The following is an 18,304-nucleotide window of genomic DNA, read 5'->3' on the forward strand; positions in this document are numbered from 1 at the left end:
ATGGAGATAATAGCTAGAAAACATGTTTTACCACGACAAATATAACTTTTAATTCCTTTTGTTGTTTTCCTTCACCATGCCAGCGTTACATAGGCTCTTATAAATAAGAAGAAAGACGAGACCATCTTCTCATAACTTTTATATTCATCTTCAGAACGAATATTGATAGAGAGAGAAAATGGTGAGGCCAAGACTGCTTGTTGTGTCAATGTCGCTTCCCGTTACTGCTAATAGGACTGGAGAAGAAGCCTGGTCTTTCACCATGAGTCCTGGTGGTCTAGTTAGTGCTCTTCTAGGTAAGAAGATCGTACACAACTTTGACAATGTAGCAATTAATGAATTAACTAAACACAATAAACCGATTATATATATTATACAGTAATTAATTTGTGGTGATATATCTCTTAAAGGTTTGAATGAGTTTGAGACCAAATGGATTGGCTGGCCTGGAGTCGATGTTTATGATACGGTTGGAAAAAAGGCACTCTCCATTGCTCTAGCTGAAAAGGTACGTATAGATTTTGAAATCTCATATATATTATTGTAAAAAGAAAAGGGAATGGTAAAAAAATAATCAAGACCTTGTTCGTGTCTTAATTTTTTTATTAAAGCCTTATCCATGTCTTAAGTTGTTTGTTAAAGCCTTATACATGTCTTAGTTGATTTTTAAAACGCTTGACTTTGATTTGTAGGGGTGTATTCCGGTGTTTCTGGAAGAAGTTTGTGATCAATACTATAATGGATATTGCAACAATATTCTGTGGCCGATTTTTCACTACTTGGGAACCCCACCAGAATATCGTAACGATGCAACCATAACATACCAGTCACAGTATGATGCATACAAGAAAGCAAATCGTATTTTCTTTGATGTGGTAAAAGAGCATTATCAAGAAGGAGATGTGGTTTGGTGCCATGATTACCATCTTATGCTTCTTCCTCAATATCTAAAAGAATACAACAGTAAGATGAAAGTAGGATGGTTTCTCCATACACCATTCCCTTCCTCCGAAATGTACAAAACCTTGCCCTCGCGATCCGAACTGCTTCGTTCTGTTCTTACTGCTGATTTAGTCGGGTAAATATCTTTTACTTTTTAACATGTAGTAACTATTTTGAATTTGAAAGTAAACTATTACTCTCTTTTTTCATTTCTCTCGTTTTTTTTTGTTTCTAGTTTCCATACCTATGATTTTGCAAGACATTTCGTGAATGCATGCATGTGTATACTTGGAACCGAAGCAACATCTGAAGGAGTTGTAGATCAGGGAAAATTCACTCCTGTAGCTGTTGTAAGTATCCATCTTGAAAATCTCTTAAGATCGATGATTTGTTAATGATTTAATCATTCTCCTAATGAAAATGAATATTTTGGTTTGTTTTTTTCCTATTTGGATATTAGTTTCCCATTGGGATAGAACCTGAGAGGTTCATAAACACAAGTAAACTCTCTGAGGTCACGGAATACATGAAGAAGTTTAAATCAGATTTTGGGGGAAGAAAGGTAAATTAATACTTTTATATATGATACTTGATGCTTAAAACTTATAAGGTAAAATGATATAACATAATTATGTTTGTTGACAGTTGATATTAGGTGTTGATCGTCTCGACACGATCAAAGGGATTCCAAACAAATATCAGGCATTTGAGAAATTTCTTGAGGAAAATGAAGATTGGCGTGGTAAAGTTTTGTTACTTCAGATTGCAGTGCCAACAAGGAATGGTATTGGTGAATGTAAGTTTCTTTCTATCTCTTCAATTTCTTCAGCTAATATGCATCAACCGATAGCATTGTGTTTGTGTTCTATATAACAGATCAAAAGATCAAAGACCAATGTCACGGAGTTGTTGGACGTGTTAATGGTCGTTTTGGTTCTATCTCTTCCGTTCCAATAATTCACCTGGTTTGTTATCTTCTCTCTTTTATCCTCATCAAGTCATACGTTATAGTTTCTGATAAACATTTGTCTTTGTATGTTAGGATTGTGCTATTCCCTTTCATCAACTATGCGCACTTTACGCCATCACAGGTAATTTTAGTGTTACATTTGATGATCTAGTTACATATATTCTAATACGATTTGATAATATAAAGAAAATTTGAGCTTCTATTGTCAGTTTTGAATTCCTAACACACTCCTAAGATAATAAAAAAAGAGTTTACTTTCTTTCTTTACGTCTTCAGATGTATTACTTGTAACATCTTTGAGAGATGGAATGAACCTTGTGAGTTCTGAGTTTGTTGCCTGCCAAAATGCGGAAAAAGGAGTTCTCGTTCTAAGCGAGGTAACTTAATTTTGATGGCTCTGATGTTAAGTATATGAATTGTCTTTTTTTTCTCTGGTCTGAAATATATTTATGAATCTAATATACCAACAATTTTTTAAGTAAAATAATATACCAACAATTAACATTCGAAAGTAATATATTTTTGTATGAGTTTCACAGTTTGCAGGTGCTGGTCAGTCACTTGGTGCTGGAGCTCTTCTTGTGAATCCTTGGAACATTAAAGAAGTTTCTAATGCCATTGGAGAAGCTCTAAGAATGTCACCTGAAGAAAAGGAGAAAAAACATCAAATCAATTTTCAGTATGTGAAAACTCACTCTACTCAACAGTGGGCAGATGATTTCATGAAGTATGTGACAAATCCCAATATTTATTTTCTTTAAATCTCATCTCAACTAATTGTTCTTATAGATAAATACAATTTTTTTTATCTGGTTAGTAAACTAAATGAGGTTACAAGTAAAACGGAGCTAGAAACTGGAAAATCCCCACATGAACTTCCACAGCATGATGTGGTTCAACAATATTCAAAGTCTAAGAATAGGCTGCTAATTCTTGTAAGTGTTATATCATATATGTATCAAGACGGTCTTCTACATTGCATATTATTTTGGTCACTTATCTTCAACTGTACAAAATGTTCAGGGCTTTTATGGAACACTCACTGAGCCAAAGAAAAACCAAGAGAGAAGAGACGAAGGGATGAATCTTGAACTTCACCCACAGCTTAAAGAAAGTCTAAAAACATTATGCAGTGATCCAAAAACAACGGTCGTTGTCCTGAGTAGAAGTGAAAAAAGCATATTGGATCAAGTAAATGTTTTCTCTCTTCTTTTTAAATTGTACTTACTTTCTTTTTCACTATGGACTTAGTATCTCGAAAACAGAACTTTGGAGAGCACGATATGTGGTTAGCTGCTGAAAACGGAATGTTTTTAAGGCATTCAGCTGGGGAGTGGGTGACGAAGATGCCAGAAAACATGAACTTGGAATGGATTGATGGTGTCAAGGTTAGTATATAAAATATATTTTAGAATTCAAGTTTGATAATTCTACTTATACCCTCATGTTTTGATTCTTTTGTGGTTGCTTTCGTCTACAGCAAGTATTCAAGTACTTCACTGAAAGAACTCCAGGATCCTACTTCCAAGCAAGCGAGACTTCGGTTGTATGGAATTACCAATATGCAGGTGATTTACTTTATACATATATGTCTTTTTTAAACTTCTACTCAGGATAACTACTGAAGACAACTACTTGATATTATATATTTGTAGATGCTGAATTTGGGAGAGCTCAAGCAAAAGATATGTTGCAACACTTGTGGGCTGGACCAATCTCTAATGCAACAGTGGATGTTGTCCAAGGACGCTACTCTGTTGAAGTCCATTCGGTTGGTGTAACAAAGGTAACTAGTACTATTGTTTTCATATCTTTTGTTTATATATCATCAATCACCAATAGATTCTCATTTTCTTTGATCTGTCATATGTTCTCTCTTCTCTGTTATCTTAGGGAAGTGCAATGGAGCGTATCCTCGGAGAAATAGTGCTTCAGAATAAGTCAATAACTACACCAATTGATTATGTCTTATGCATTGGTAACTTCTTGGGGAAAGTAAGCTTCCTATGTAACCAAATATTGATTATACCTATCGTATATAAAGCTATACATATCCATGGATATTGATACAAGGGTTGATATATGTTACAGGATGAAGATGTTTACACCTTCTTCGAGCCCGAGTTAACCAAGAAAACCATGTCTTCTCCTTATTATGGCAGTGGCCCCTTCAAGAAGGTGTCATCGACCGTTGTTAACGTAAAGGAAGAGAACTACTTCTCTGTGGCTGTTGGGAAAACGCACACAAAGGCTAGCTATTTCCTTGACTCAGCTGATGATGTTGTGCAGTTGATCCACAAGCTTTGCACACACAACAATCCTTGACTCATCATCATATGGTGCCCTGATGATCCTCTTAGAATTTTTTATGGCTAAAGGGCACTATTAAAGACTTTGATTTGCTGTTTTTTTTTACTTTCGCAAAACTCATTACTGTTCTCTGCTTTTCAGTTTATCTCATTGTCTCTTTGACTCTTTTACTGTTTCTCTATTTGTCTTTTTCATTAGTTCTATAATGGAAAGAAACTCTTAAGAATATTTTTAATGGAACTGACAATACAACAGAGATGAACATAGGAATATAAGGGTGAAGAACACTTGGACACACACACACATGATCTTGATATTTTGAAAATGAAAAATCAAAGAATCACAAGAGGCGCCTCATCGGTTTTGGCAGGTGCAGTCTCTTGTGCTGGTGTCTCAGTCTCAGAAGGAGCTTTCTCATCAGCCTTCTCAGCTTCTGGAGTTGGCTCGGCCTTGGTTGCCTCAGAGGAGTCCTCTTTTGTCTCACCTTCCTCCTTCGCCTCTTCACTAGACTCTTCCTTCTTCTCCTATGAATCAAAACACATCGGCAACAATAGTTTCATCTTAACATGAGTTTGTTTAAACAAGACACAAGAAATGATCAAATGTGATTTCAAAAAAACCTGAGTTAATGTGGTATCTGCCTCAGTCGTGACATCCTTGGATTCAACCACAACATTTTCGGTTGGTACTTCAACGATGTCAGATTCCTTAGGTACGCTCGCACAGCCTCCCATGTTATTTATTTATTGAAAAGATTAGCTTGAAAACAAATAAGAATGGAAAGAGCTGTCGAGCAAAACAAAAAGATAGATGAAGGGAGATGCCTGTAAAGAGATTTATAGGAGACTGTATATATAGACTACAGCTATTTCAGGTAATATTCAGATTCAATGGTAATGACACCTTCAAATCTCTGTCACGTCCTATTAATCCTGAGGACAGCTTCATTCCCCACCGTACCTCTCTGTCCGGTTTAGGGACACAATAACATTTCCTGGATACAGAAAGCCGCTGAAATGGTTAGTGTCTCATATTTCGAAAACTGGAACATATGGCTTTCTGTTTTCTCTCAGGCACAAAGAATTATCTAATTCTTGATCTGGCTGGCTATTATGGCTCCTAATGCCACTCTGGAGAGAAAATCGTAGTTCATTGGTGTGAACTGGTTTCTTTGTGTCAAATATAGTCCGATCGTTATATAGATAGATAAACAAACATTTGCACATGTATAGATTGGTAAGTCTGTTGAATAATACTCCCTCTATGTTTGATGTTAACTGTTTTTTTTTTCATCAACTAATACAGAGATGTTAAGTGTTGTTTTAACATTTTTTTTATAAAAAGAGTGTGTTTTAAAATTCTAATGCAGTTTTCATTTTTATACTAATAAAAATATATTGATTTTATAAATAATTTTATTTATCTCAAATATTATTGATTGAATATGTACAACTAATAAAAAATTAAATGTATTTCAATTATTTTCTTAATTTGTGTGAAAAATGTCAAAGTGACATTCTTTATGAAACAGAAGGAATAACATTAAGTTCTTTTTTCTTTTTAATTTGTTCACATTTATTCATTTTCACCTCGATTTTCAAAACTTTCAATGATCATTTGAATATTTTATAACACCTTTTAAACCATATGTACTCACAAATATATTTCAGTGAGACTTTTAATAATTTTAATAATTTATAGTTGATTTTTAAAATTTAAAATATAACATATACGAAAAATATATTCATATAATTAAACAAAAATATTAATCAATGAATATTGATTCTTTAATTTAATAGTAAAATTAATTAATTGCAATAGAGAATCAAATCTTTATTATTCAATATCATTAATTTATATATATATTAAATATAATTCCGTAACTTTTATTTAAGAAAAATAAATTTTTGCAAATTATTAATTAATTTTATATTTTTAATTTTTATAGTTAACATAATAAAGATATATTTTATATTTAGTTGGATCAAATAATCAGTGACATATACTGTAAATATTCTAATAATTTAAACATATTTCTATAATAACTCTAAAAGTTATTTTAGCAATAACACATCACTATACATATGTTACAATGTTTTTAAATTAATATATAAAAGATTTTATTCAGACTTGAAAGCTCAGGATCATGTACAGAATCCCGAGAAGCGGTCAAGGCATAATTTATTACATTTTCAGAGATGCTTTGCCCATAAAATTGAAGATTTTGTTTGAGAACATTACGTACGCCTAAATACGAAGCAAATCATAATCTAAGTTGAATGAATGCATGGCCTCGTAAACAAGGTTCTATAAATTGGAACATTTTCTACCTTACACCTATGTCTCAGCCGCAAAGCTAGAGAAAACAAACACACAGACACACACCAATCAAACAAAACGATGAATAGGCTCTCGTGCTTTTTGATTACCATTGCATTGATCGTTGGGTCTGGTAACGCAATCTGGGAAAAAAACAGTGTCCACTTCAAAAGTTCTCTTCGTCCGGGCAACACTCTCAGGATTCGTTGTACATCGAACGATGACGACTTGGGTGTTCATTTGTTGAGCCCTGGACAGACCTACGACTTTAGTTTTCATGATAGTCTTTTGAAGACCTATTTCGATTGTACCTTACACCAGGGTCCTAATTTCTCGTTTCATGCAAGTTTTACAGCTTATAAAAGTGGTGGTGGCATTATTCGTTATGGTAAGACCAATTTTTGGGATGCTAGAGAAGATGGCATGTACTTCACACACGGTCAAGAAGCTCCCAAGTTAGAGTATAAGTGGACACATGTTTAAGTCGATTTTTAACATCATCTTTGTTGTAACGTGTAATCAGTATTGGAATAATAAATATTATAATTAAACTCCATGCGTTTGCATTGGCTATTTACTTTTACGTGTGTCAAAATTTGGTTAATGTGATAAAATATTATACATTTTATATTAAATTTGGGGTTATGTATAAGTTTATGTGCATTGTTCTCCAAAATGTTACGATTAGATGTTCTATTTTCTGTGTCATTAGTTTATAATGAATAATAATTTATTCTTTTGTGAATAATTTTATTTTATTCTCATTTGAAAGCATAATAAATTAAAGGGGAAATTTGGATAATTACACTTATATGAGATTTTAATTTGAAAAATACACCTTTATTTATTTATTTTTGAAAATTATACTTCTGTATAAGTAAAAAGACATAATTGCCTAATCTGAATATATATAGTTATTGTGATATGTTTGTCATTATCTGTATAAATATCTATCAAAGTATATTTTACACTTTTTTGATAAAAAGAAAATCGACAAATATCTGCTCCATATGTTCCTGTTTCTTTTCCGTGTTTTTTAAATTGAGTTCTGAAATAATCATTACCAAAAAGTAACAAGAACTTTTCATAGAAATCTGGGTATATGTACTTCACCAAGAATGTATACATGGTGGAGTCAGATGATCTTTTTTCGTTGTTATGCAAGAGGTCTTTTTCAATACATGCTTAAAGATTTTGTTCTCCTAATTCTTCAAACCAAATTTTATGTAAAAAGAATTTCTTCAAACAAAATTTGTTTGTTTGCATCACTGCCCTAGATTTTTGTTTTGAAACTAATTGCCCTAGATTTATTTTTGAAACTCAGTGCCCTCGATTACACTTTGTGTTTTTTTTTTGGAATTTTAATGCATGAAAAACGTGAATTGCTGTTGAAAAGAAGAACGTAAATTGCTTTGAAGTGTCATCGGATTTTTTTTTAAATGTTTTTTTATATAAAATATAAAAAACAATTTCAAAACATTTCATAAGATCTATAAAAGTTGTTTTAGAATATTAACTACTAAATTAACATGTTTTATCATATGTTTATCCTAAACATAACTAATAACATTATTATTTTCGAATTTGTATTCTATTTATTGAAATAATTTTAATTATAATTTGGAGAAAATTGTCTTATCACTTACAAGAAAGTGTAGTTTTCAAAAAACAATAAAACAAGTATATTTTTCAAAATTTGAACTTCAAACAGAGTAATTTTCAAATTATCCCTTAATTAAATATTGGTTAGAAAAAGATATTCAATTAGTATATCAATCTCAGAATATTTGTAAAGATATTCAAACTATCTGCGGATAATTAAGTTAGTTAATGAAAATTTTAATTTAGACTTTTTAAATTATTGTTATTGATATTTATTAAGGAAAACAATCTCGATTTAATTTTTAAAGAAAACAAACTCGATTACTTTTTAAAGAAAACAATTTATTTTCTTTTACTGTGATATCTTTTTACCATGATGCCGGCTTTTGAGATATGTTATCCTGACTCTGATGGAAGAAACACTTGTATACAAGTGAGGAGGACTATATACTAAAATGTTACATACAACAAATATTCCAACGTTTTCCACTAGATGAGAAAAATAAAAGAGGAGATTACAAGTTAATTGCAAAAGCACTGCTACATAGAAACAGAGAATCAATCAAAGCTACAGAGACTTGATCAAGACCCAACATCAGTTCCAACACTGTTGAGACGGAAGTCATGAGACCGAGCCAGGTCAACAGCGTCCTGAACCCTAAGCCTGGTTCCTTGTTGACCAACCACAGTGGCTGCAATCGTGGCAGCCAGCTCTCCCATTCCTTTCAAGTCAGTGACACCTCTCAAGATACCGTATAAGATCCCTGAAGCGTAGGCGTCTCCAGCACCACACGTGTCAACCGGCACGCAAGGTGATGGAGGAATGTATATGGCCTCTCCTTTGGCTCCAATGTACGATCCGTTGATTCCATCTGTCACCGAAACAAACGGGACAAAGTGGCTCAAGTACCTTGTAGCTGAAATAGGGCTTTCATCTGCTGAAAAGTGACAAAACGCTCTTGCTTCATCACTGTTGGCAAATATAATGTCTGCATAGTTGCCCACAATGTCCCTGAATCAACACAAAAACAATCAGAAGATTAAGATAACTTTGGATCCCAAACAAACAACAAACTCAACATCAAGACTCTAGCTCTGATGCTTCAGGTTAAGACGAAGCTATAGAAGCAGAAGGAGTCAAAGAAACTCACCAGAAATCATCATAATGCCTCTCAATGCAAGACACATCTGATGCAGTAACAGCAACAAGGGCTCCATTTCTATGAGCTTCTTCGCAGGCTTTTGTTATGGTCTTTATAGTATCAGGAAGCTCAAACAAGTAGCCTTCCACAACAAAGACATTTGTCTTTGATATCAAACTAGCCAAACAAGAATCATAATTAACCACAGAAGATGTTCCCTGAAAATTGTACCGTTTGTTATTCAGTAAAAATAAATAAATAAAGTTAAAAAAATCTTTCATTTAGTAATAATATTGGGATATACTCTTTTAACATATATTGTCCTACCTGATATGCAAGCATGGTACGCTGTGCATCAGGAGTGGTGAGAACGATCACTGTTCCTGTTGTTCCATCCATGATTGGAGCAGATAGAAAATTTACATTTGCTCGACGTAGTTTAGTCCTACAGAACATAATATGAACTGCCCTTTGTGAGTAAATCAAACCAACCATCTAAAAACATGCATGAGCCATAAAAGACTAGAAAGAGAGAGAGTTGTGGTGTACCTGTAAAAGCTACCGAGAGGGTCACCAGCAATACTGCCAGCCATAGCGACATTCAAGGGGCGGTCGGTGATGGATGGACAACCTAATCTCGCGAGAGCGACAAGAGTGTTGGACAGTGACCCTCCAGCGGCAGCTTTATAGCTGCAACCATCCATTGCTTGCAAGACTCTACCCCTCTCCTCGTGATTGATCAGCTTCCTAGTTCCTTTTTCTAAGCCTAGTTTCTTTAGAAACGCATCATCCACAACCCCAGAGAAATCTACCTACAAGAATCAAAGGTATAGGAGACAATGGGCGTAAGAAAGTAAGCATTTTTAGCATCAAAGATCAACACTTTTTTCAACCACAAGAACACAGAGCAATGACATTTTAGGACTCAACCATAGAAAACTGACCATGGCTTGGCCGAGACCCAAAACATCCCATCTCTCAGGGGAAGAAGAAGAAGCATGGGCTTGTGTCATTTCCTCGTCATCTTCGTCTTGGCCACCGATGCTCTCGATTTGGCATTCATCCATATCATCCAATTCTCCTCCCCCTCCACCGTTTCTAGAAAGCATGAGACCAAGTTGCCTCTTTTCCGCTAAAGAATCAATCCTCAGGTTCCATGAGCTTCTGAAACCGCCGAAAAAGGAGGTTCTGCTGCTTCCTTTTAGTTGATATAAGGAGTAAACAGGAGAGAGAGAAGAGGCAGAGGGAGGAATTGGAGAGAGGAGAGAAAGTGCCATGTGAATGGAACACAAGAACTAATGGTTTCAGAGACCTCCAGAAAGTGTATCTCTTTCGTAGTTTTGGGATGAAGAAGAAGAAGAAGCTCACGTCTCCATCCAAACTCCAGAAAGAGAGAGGAGGAAGGAACACAAGAACTAATGGTTTCAGAGACGGCTACGAAGAGGATAAAATGTCTTTTTACGCTTCCTTTTTTTATTTATAATATAATAAAATAATCAAACTACTGATCATTGTTTAAATTATTTCTATTTCACTAATAAAATGATGTCTATTTATATAAATTTTATTTTTGGCACCTCTGTTTTTTAACATATCTCTTGTATTAGATTATTACAAAACTAGTATTAAACACTTGAAAACGTATTTCCCCATGTTTTTAGCATTTGACAATTTGCTAATCTCTTTTATAGGAACAGAAAAGAAAGAAGATCAAAGTATTCTAGCGGCAAAATCTTCAACAACCACTTTCCTTTACATCAAAACAGAGACAAGACACAACTAAAAACAAAATCAAAACATTCGAAAACCCAAAGCTAAAGCCAGAGAGAGGGAGAATAACCTGAAAATATTACTCCAGAGTGAGAGACTCCAAAGATGATCGATCTTTAGTGCATCATCGTTCATTTTCTCTAAGAAGCAGAAAGTACCAAAAGCCAAAAGAAGAGAATCAACTAGCAAGAATGCACAATGCCCTAACTCTTAAAAAAAACCTTACAATATGTTTGGGAAGTGTGAGTCCAATCTCTGCTGCAACTCTTTCACCTTCACCGAAAGCTCAGTCTTCTGCTCTTTATAGTTCCTTAGTAGATACTCCTTCCCATCTATCACTTCTTTAAGCTCTTCCACTTCCTTTCTCAACATCTCTATTCTCTCTCCCTCCTTTGATCTCGTTTCCGCTGACTCATAATTGTTCTCGCTCTCCATAAACCCGTTACTCCAAGGTCCAACAGGAGATGTCTTGCCGTTGCTACCCACGCTGTGATCAGCGATTGCTTTTCTCAGTCTCTGAACTTCTCTTTCTGATTCGAACAGATCTCTGTTCATCGAGTCTAGCTGTGCCTGGAGATGGCTAGAGTGTGCCCTTTGTGCGTTATACGAGTTTTGCAGCTCCAGAATCTGTTCCTGCATTTCCAGTACCATGTCGTCACGCCTCTTCAGCTGTTGCCTCAGTTTCTGCATTACATCTCGTTTGCTGAAGATGTCTGAGCTGGTTTCAGATACGCAAGGAGAGTCCGAGCAGGTCGAATGGTGATTATATGGTTTTGGGGGCAGTTCCAAGCGATCAGGAGAAGAAGTCCACATGACCCCGTTCTCTTTGCTGTATGATGGAGCAGGAAGCGTCACAAGAGGCAGTGAAGTGTCAGATGCAGATATTATTTGCTCGTTTGGCTGCTCCTCTTTTCCCTCCACATGCTCAGTTCCTATAAAGAGAAAAGAATAGCAACGTCTGATAGATCTGACTACTCCTCTCGTATACATGGATAGAGGAAGAGGATTCACAGATTTTCCATTAAATGAAAGCAGAATTCAGTTGCAGATATAAATGGTACGAATCTTATAAATATGGTTTCTAGATGATGACAACTCTTGTAATTATTGCCAGCAGTCAGTAACTAGAAACAGCCGTCGTTAGGATAGAATCTGCTTCCCTAGTGCAAGCTTTTACTGATGCCATATCAATGATAATATGCCACAATATCAATAATTATTAAGGCTCAACCAGTACTTTCTTTTTGTAACACAGGGCAAAATCAGTACTTAAAAAGATGAAAAATGTTGTAAACTGAGTTAAGCACTCTACAACTTCAAAATGGAGTCCCTAGTTTTTTTTTTTAAGTTCATACATGACCATATCAAGTACATGTTCTCTAACTGCCAGTCAACGACAACACTAGGCAAGATAATACAAAGCTAGAACACTAAAGAAACATTCTTCCAACGAGATTTTTACTGACATAGTTTACACTTCAAATGTTGATGAAAGGAAACCCAGTAAGAATAGAGATAATGCAAGGCATGAAAGTAGCATATAGTTTTTTTTTTCATTTTAGCAGCTTATACTGATATTTATCTGTAACAAAAAAAATTAAAAAAGAAAGAAAGAAAGTAGCAAAGTATAAGACCTGGAATGGAGCGGAAGCAACAAAAATCATCATTATGGGGACATGAAGAGGTGTTGGAGTGCAAACAACAACCCAGAGATTTTTCCCTCTCGGATGTTCCATTGGCTATAAACAAACAAACAAACAAACATATTCATTCAGGGATGAAAGCTAGAACCAAAACTACAAAAGCAAGTAACCTTTGAATCCACCAAGAGAGGAGGGAGTGGATTGAGGAGGGTTGAAATCAAGAGACGACTGCCTGAGTCTCCAACCAAAGCGGATGGACAAAGTGCTCAACAAGGCACCCCCTGCAATTAACATCCAATTCGGCCCACAAACTTTCTCACCTCGCTGCTGCTTGGAAAAGCCGTTTCTTCGTGTACTCATTGTAACTCAAAACCCGTCTCTACCATCCAAACATAACCTGCATACATCGATTACGAGATGAATACAATATGGATATACAAGTCAACCTGAACAATTAATTCTTAAAAAAAAAAAAGCCAACAAATGCTTAATAATACACAAAGGAGATGAATCAATGGGGGAGGATATGATAAAAGAGCAAGTCTCCGAAACGGCTTAATATACGAAGAGAGAGAGAGAGAGAGAGAGAGATACTTGACTTGAACATGAAGCTAACTACTACTAACAGCATTAATTGCTACCCCCGAAAACATCGCAATCACAATTCACTACTCAAATACAAAGGTGTCGAGTGAGTGAGTGAGCGAGCGAGCGAGAGCTAAGGAGAGGAGAGGAGAATAATAATCGCAATACCAACGAACCTCATTAGGATAAACGATGGACATTAGGGCTCCATTATCTATCCCCCTTTATTGACTCTGTCAATTTCTCCTGACTTTTTTTTTTTTTTAATCTTCGCTCTTTCTCTCGTTGTTGCTGTTGCAGTTTCTACAATCTACAGAGTCGCTTTCAGAGAAAATCGGGAAGAATCTGGGTTTTCGCGCGATGATATATGGTTCCGTAAAACTTTTACAATTAAACCTCCTCAGAAAATAAAATAAGCGGAGGAGCAAGAGGTTGAAGAGACGGCGCCTCACACTACTTCGCTTGCTCCTTATTGTTCATACATATTAGATATAGAAAAATAATACTACAGTAATAATAATAAAAACTAAAATTACCGCACGCGTACACCACGTCCCATGGATGACGCTCCCGGTGGTTGAATAACCCCAGCTTTGAAATTGCGTTTTAATTCCATTTTTAAACTAAACATTGCATTTAATTTGATATTCTGATTAATTTAGTTTATTATATACGGTAGCTCCTCAGATAATAATTCCCTAACGATTTCTTCATTAGGAAACCTAACCCAAACAAAAGTGCCAAAAATTAAACTCCACAACCAACATTCTTAAAAGCCTTTGATTGAATACACCAAAGTTTGATGACCAAACTGTGCATATTTTCCAGTATGTGCAAATTATATTCACTTCACCACCTAGATGATAAAAAATCAGAAGGATCAAATCATATCAAGAAGCTAAACAAATGTAGTCAGAAGAGAGCTTTCCAAAAAAAATTGGACCACTATTCATATTTCCTTTCTAAGCGATTAGTGAACATATGTATACAAACAGAAGCACATGATCTTGATGAATCTAAAATAAAATTCACATACATAAACATTGTTAGTCCTTTCTGTCAATGCCTCATTAATAAGGCCGCTACTCTTTTTTTTTTCTTTTTAAAGTGCTGCACGAAAGATAATAATATACGTGGCAAAAGAAGTAAGAAATCTCTATATAAATCTATTGAAAACAACAAGAAAATTGAAACGAGGCTATTCGAAACAACATTGTATTTACTGCTAATGAGCAATGTATACTCTACCAAAACATTTATAAAGGCCACAATACAATATTGTAAAAGAAACATATGAAGGGTAAAATACAGTAACAATTTTACCCATCCCCAACTCACATAACTTGCAAGCTTTAAAAAAAATTACAAATAAATGGAGAAATGAGATGAACAATTGAGGACAAAACTCTAGAGAAAACAATATAGAGCAAAACACCCCCTCTTCCCCAAATGCTAATCCGGATATCTAAAACCAAAGATATGAGGGCTCAAATGAGCAAGAATAGATGTCAAAAAAACAAAAACAAAAACAAAAAATACCTGAAGACAGTTTTCAGCTTTTGAGGGACAGTATATATAGTTCACAAGAGAAAGATGATCAGCTACTAGAAGCAAACGCAGCAAGAGCGTTAGCTTGAGAAGGCGGTAGACCACTTATTAATGGATGCAGCTGATCGCCATAAACCGATATCAGGTGGGAGAAAGTTCTCCCTACAATTGCTTTCACTTCAGCTTTCTCCACTGGCGACTCCACTACTTGCCCGAAGATTTTAACCAGGTCCGGAACATGTGACACGATCTATTTTTGCATATCCCAAGCACAAGGATTAATCCCCAAAATGAAAATGTTCCTGTAAGAACTTGAAAAGTTTTAGTGGAAAAAAAAGTACCTGTGGATTGGATGCCAAAACAAGTGAATATATACAGCTGTATACAGCCATGGACTCCTCTTGGTCTTCCTTTAGAGGTAGACATTTTAGCAACACTGGAAGTACCTGGATTATATATAACTTATGGAATGAGTACAGTGTTTCCACAAGGTTCCATGAGGTAAGCAAACAAATAGAAAAACTGGGCTAGTCCGAGATCATACTTGATTTAGTGGGACTAACTGAGGATGAACAACAATCATCCTTGCGGTTGCACCTGCTGCATTATCCCTAACACCAAGGTCTGTCTCTGACTCCCCGAAAAGCGGGTAAATTCCACGTAGCACATCATTAAAATATCTGGTATTGAATCAAGGAAAGACAAATGTGGCATGTGACAGGAAAAAAAAAGACAGAAGATGGACGACAGATAAGCATATAAATCAGTGGACAAAAGTCTTTACGCCTTGAAAAGGATACTTAAGAGCAGTTTCACCCCCGTTTTTGCATAGCTCTCCGACACAGAAAGCTGCATTCCTTCTATTGGTTGCATGACGTGACCCCAGTTCTTTGATCACCAAGGGCATTACCCTCTGCCAAAAAAAAAATATTCACAATGTCTGGTTTTAATATAGCTTCAACAAATAGAAACGGATCATAGAGAGCATAAGATATAAGATGAGGAAAATCACATCAACATAGGCAGCGATTGGGGCACCCATGTCTTGAGCTACTTCAGCAAGACTGGCAACTACCATTGTCCTGTCCTGTGGAGGACGTGAAGCTTTCTACAGAACACAAGAAGTGAAAGTAAGCGCCTCAATTTCAGTGAAACAAGTTATGTCATTGAATGCTGTTATTATTAATACCCACCGCGAATTTCATCAACGGTTCGAAGAAGTTTGCAAAGACTGGCTCAAAATGAGACCCCATACACTTTGCAAAGGCCGGGAGGAGGTCGGAAACTGCATCCATGAGAACTTCATCATGTCCCGCATCATCATCATCGTCATCACTCTCATCTTCTACCTGCTGGCAAGCTGCTTTCTCCCTCAGCAGTAGCAATGTCGAATCAACAAGGGCTGGTAAATCTACGAAACAAGTGTCCCAAGAGTAGAAAAGATAACTGAATATCATGAATTAATTTTTTTATAAAACTGATTCCAACAAGAATAGAGAGACCCACAATTTTGAATGGCTACATAACCATAATCCTTCATGATATCTGCAATGCTCAAGCACGCCTGAGCAACAACCTCCTTGTCGTCATCTTCAGCCATGGTTTTGATATAAATATTCATAACGGTATCTGCGGTGGACAAGAACTGTTTCAATATCTTCTAGTAATTCTTGTTGTTATGAGAAGAGATCAAATTGTTGTGTAATGTGGATTACCAAGAATTTCATTTGCCTTCCCACTTCCATCCTGCATAAGAACCAAACACTCAGAAAAAAAAAGAAACTGGAACGGTGGGGAGGAGAGGAGAAAAGTGGGAGAAAGATAGTAAGATTCAAGATCAAATCCCTTACATTATGAGTCTGGAAAATGGCATGTGCTGCGGCCAATATATCTGCAATTCCATCAGATAAAAAAAAAAAGAGTTACGTTTAGATACTCAGAGTAGAATGCGTCTCTAATGCTATCATCATTGTCAAGTCTTAACCCATAGATTACGTTAGCTTTTAAATACTAACAGATGCGATGAAACTGCATATTTCTAAAAAAAATGAGTGGACATTATATTGCACATGATATTACAAAGCAAAGGGCCTAGATAATTGACCACATATGCCGCAAGAAGTAAAAATGTACATCTAACAATGACAATCAATGGAACAAGAAATTAGATAATAAACAGAAAACTCACGTTTCAAACCCGTGATTGCTTGAAGCCGAACATCTTCATGAAAATATCCAGAATGTTTGTCCATGATCTTCAATGATTCCTCCAGGTAGCTGATAAGTTAGTTAAGGAGCAATGAAAAAGGATTCTCGTATGAAGTTCAAAGAAAAGAAAAAAGCTAAGAGAAAGATCAAGGATACGGTGCAAAAGATGATTTAGTGTGGAGTGCAAACAGGCCAAGAGCTTGAGTTGCAGCTGCCTTCTCATCCAAAACTCCTGTTCTTACGCTTATGTTCCGAATCCTGGGCTCATCATGAGCTTCATCATCAGAGGATACCCCACCAAAATCGTTCACATTTTCATCGTCTGACTCATCAACGTTGACCGCAGACCCATCATCAAGATTGCACGAAGTAAATACTAACGGCATAACGCGAGGTAAATACTGCAGAAGAATTGTTTGTTTTTTTTTTGTTTACTTAAACATACTCAATGAGTCAAAGCTGTTATAAGTCTATTTAAAAAGAAATGTATACACACCTGGGCAAAGTGTCATCCAATATTTCAGCTATGTTGCTGAAGAATCCATGAGTATATTCCGCAACTCACTGAACTCCAATCCAAATCCCTGAAATTTTGGTGATTTGTGAGCTCTCTCTTCCACAAAAATGACATACTTAGTTCAAAGATACAGAACAGTAAGGTAATTACTGATATTGCGGCATCAATGAAAGGTGGCAAATGGCCTCCATCCCTTCTCTCCAACAGACATTGCGACAATCCCTACAAGCTCAGTAGACCTTGCACGGGCACGAAGATCCTCGTCATTAGTGAGCACCATGAAATAACTTCATCGACTCTAAAACCCTCCCAGCGTATGGATTGAATGCTTGCTCTGCAGCAGCAGCAACCGACCCAATTGCCGACTGCAAGGAAGTAGCACAAAGATTAATATCAATATTTCAAAAACTCTGGCAAAGATTTGTTTGCGTACCATGCAAGTCTCTTGCAAATTACGCGGACTATTCTGGAGAGCTGCCATGAGCTTCCCCATTAAGGATCAAGGTAAGAAAATCTCCTCTCCCATGTTCTCACAGAATGCTGCTAAAGCAAGTATGACTTCTCCTGTGAACAGTAATGAGAAAACGTTACTAATAAACTAACGTTTCCATTTATCATGCTTTAAATTTTTACCTTCACTTCCTCAGATGTATCTTCAAATCGCATTCAGAACACACGGAAGAAAACTCTGATAATGTGACAGGATCTCAGGCTGAAGATACTCTGCGAATTGGCCTAGTGAAAACGA

At 35.9% G+C, this 18,304-nt stretch overlaps 6 protein-coding genes across 8 annotated transcripts; 2 read left to right on the forward strand and 4 right to left on the reverse strand.

Annotated features, from left to right (window-relative positions):
• Window positions 1-85: 85 nt before the first annotated feature.
• LOC108854603 (probable alpha,alpha-trehalose-phosphate synthase [UDP-forming] 4) lies at window positions 86-4,392 on the forward strand. Its single transcript, XM_056999626.1, is given in 16 exon segments — window positions 86-296; window positions 411-508; window positions 693-1,078; window positions 1,178-1,292; window positions 1,403-1,504; window positions 1,588-1,738; window positions 1,819-1,907; window positions 1,985-2,033; window positions 2,189-2,289; window positions 2,452-2,847; window positions 2,936-3,103; window positions 3,178-3,300; window positions 3,393-3,480; window positions 3,568-3,698; window positions 3,806-3,907; window positions 4,004-4,392. Coding segments are annotated over 16 exon segments (2,451 nt in total). The 5' UTR covers window positions 86-178; the 3' UTR covers window positions 4,238-4,392.
• A 36-nt stretch (window positions 4,393-4,428) lies between these two features.
• LOC108854607 (uncharacterized) lies at window positions 4,429-5,025 on the reverse strand. The gene is made up of 2 exons (XM_018628210.2): window positions 4,843-5,025; window positions 4,429-4,746 (listed from the first exon to the last, which is right to left on the reverse strand). The coding sequence occupies exons 1-2, from the start codon at window positions 4,954-4,956 to the stop codon at window positions 4,555-4,557; spliced, it is 306 nt and encodes a 101-aa protein (XP_018483712.1). The 5' UTR covers window positions 4,957-5,025; the 3' UTR covers window positions 4,429-4,554.
• Window positions 5,026-6,622: 1,597 nt separating this feature from the next.
• On the forward strand, window positions 6,623-7,024 carry LOC108849987 (S-protein homolog 9-like). The gene has a single exon (XM_018623579.1). It carries the CDS (start codon window positions 6,623-6,625, stop codon window positions 7,022-7,024), a length of 402 nt encoding a protein of 133 aa, XP_018479081.1.
• A 1,530-nt stretch (window positions 7,025-8,554) lies between these two features.
• LOC130505013 (uncharacterized) lies at window positions 8,555-10,719 on the reverse strand. Its single transcript, XM_056999622.1, has 5 exons — window positions 10,230-10,719; window positions 9,835-10,097; window positions 9,613-9,730; window positions 9,295-9,503; window positions 8,555-9,155 (listed from the first exon to the last, which is right to left on the reverse strand). Exons 1-5 carry the CDS (start codon window positions 10,560-10,562, stop codon window positions 8,726-8,728), a joined length of 1,353 nt encoding a protein of 450 aa, XP_056855602.1. The 5' UTR covers window positions 10,563-10,719; the 3' UTR covers window positions 8,555-8,725.
• Window positions 10,720-11,019: 300 nt separating this feature from the next.
• Window positions 11,020-13,756, reverse strand: LOC130505014 (uncharacterized). Of its 3 annotated transcripts, none has more exons than XM_056999623.1 (5): window positions 13,460-13,756; window positions 12,869-13,095; window positions 12,690-12,794; window positions 11,282-11,987; window positions 11,020-11,195 (listed from the first exon to the last, which is right to left on the reverse strand). In XM_056999623.1, the coding sequence occupies exons 2-5, from the start codon at window positions 13,056-13,058 to the stop codon at window positions 11,180-11,182; spliced, it is 1,017 nt and encodes a 338-aa protein (XP_056855603.1). In that variant the 5' UTR covers window positions 13,059-13,095; window positions 13,460-13,756; the 3' UTR covers window positions 11,020-11,179. The 3 variants fall into 3 exon arrangements, with proteins under 3 accessions (XP_056855603.1, XP_056855604.1, XP_056855605.1); XM_056999624.1 differs by lacking the exon at window positions 13,460-13,756 and adding an exon at window positions 13,298-13,316; XM_056999625.1 differs by having other exon boundaries at window positions 11,020-11,987.
• A 726-nt stretch (window positions 13,757-14,482) lies between these two features.
• On the reverse strand, window positions 14,483-17,447 carry LOC130505012 (uncharacterized). Its single transcript, XM_056999621.1, has 11 exons — window positions 17,196-17,447; window positions 17,020-17,108; window positions 16,682-16,722; window positions 16,547-16,577; window positions 16,338-16,460; window positions 16,025-16,242; window positions 15,844-15,939; window positions 15,632-15,744; window positions 15,376-15,511; window positions 15,173-15,277; window positions 14,483-15,081 (listed from the first exon to the last, which is right to left on the reverse strand). Exons 1-11 carry the CDS (start codon window positions 17,423-17,425, stop codon window positions 14,881-14,883), a joined length of 1,383 nt encoding a protein of 460 aa, XP_056855601.1. The 5' UTR covers window positions 17,426-17,447; the 3' UTR covers window positions 14,483-14,880.
• Window positions 17,448-18,304: the final 857 nt, after the last annotated feature.

Source organism: Raphanus sativus, unplaced genomic scaffold (assembly GCF_000801105.2).
Source record: "Raphanus sativus cultivar WK10039 unplaced genomic scaffold, ASM80110v3 Scaffold1944, whole genome shotgun sequence".
Taxonomy (NCBI): domain Eukaryota; kingdom Viridiplantae; phylum Streptophyta; class Magnoliopsida; order Brassicales; family Brassicaceae; genus Raphanus; species Raphanus sativus.

Coding starts and splice junctions, on each gene's coding strand:
- LOC108854607 (XM_018628210.2), bottom strand. CDS start 4,956: ATGGGAGGCTGTGCGAGCGTACCTAAGGAATCTGACATCGTTGAAGTA. Junction 4,747..4,842: donor CAGATACCACATTAACTCAG/GTTTTTTTGAAA, acceptor TTTGATTCATAG/GAGAAGAAGGAAGAGTCTAG.
- LOC108849987 (XM_018623579.1), top strand. CDS start 6,623: ATGAATAGGCTCTCGTGCTTTTTGATTACCATTGCATTGATCGTTGGG.
- LOC130505013 (XM_056999622.1), bottom strand. CDS start 10,562: ATGGCACTTTCTCTCCTCTCTCCAATTCCTCCCTCTGCCTCTTCTCTC. Junction 10,098..10,229: donor TGGGTCTCGGCCAAGCCATG/GTCAGTTTTCTA, acceptor TGATTCTTGTAG/GTAGATTTCTCTGGGGTTGT. Junction 9,504..9,612: donor GTACCATGCTTGCATATCAG/GTAGGACAATAT, acceptor TACAATTTTCAG/GGAACATCTTCTGTGGTTAA.
- LOC130505014 (XM_056999623.1), bottom strand. CDS start 13,058: ATGAGTACACGAAGAAACGGCTTTTCCAAGCAGCAGCGAGGTGAGAAA. Junction 12,795..12,868: donor CTCTCTTGGTGGATTCAAAG/GTTACTTGCTTT, acceptor GTTTGTTTATAG/CCAATGGAACATCCGAGAGG. Junction 11,988..12,689: donor TTGCTTCCGCTCCATTCCAG/GTCTTATACTTT, acceptor TTCTCTTTATAG/GAACTGAGCATGTGGAGGGA.
- LOC130505012 (XM_056999621.1), bottom strand. CDS start 17,425: ATGCCGTTAGTATTTACTTCGTGCAATCTTGATGATGGGTCTGCGGTC. Junction 16,578..16,681: donor CCATTTTCCAGACTCATAAT/GTAAGGGATTTG, acceptor GTTCTTATGCAG/GATGGAAGTGGGAAGGCAAA. Junction 15,082..15,172: donor TTTTGGCATCCAATCCACAG/GTACTTTTTTTT, acceptor ATGCAAAAATAG/ATCGTGTCACATGTTCCGGA.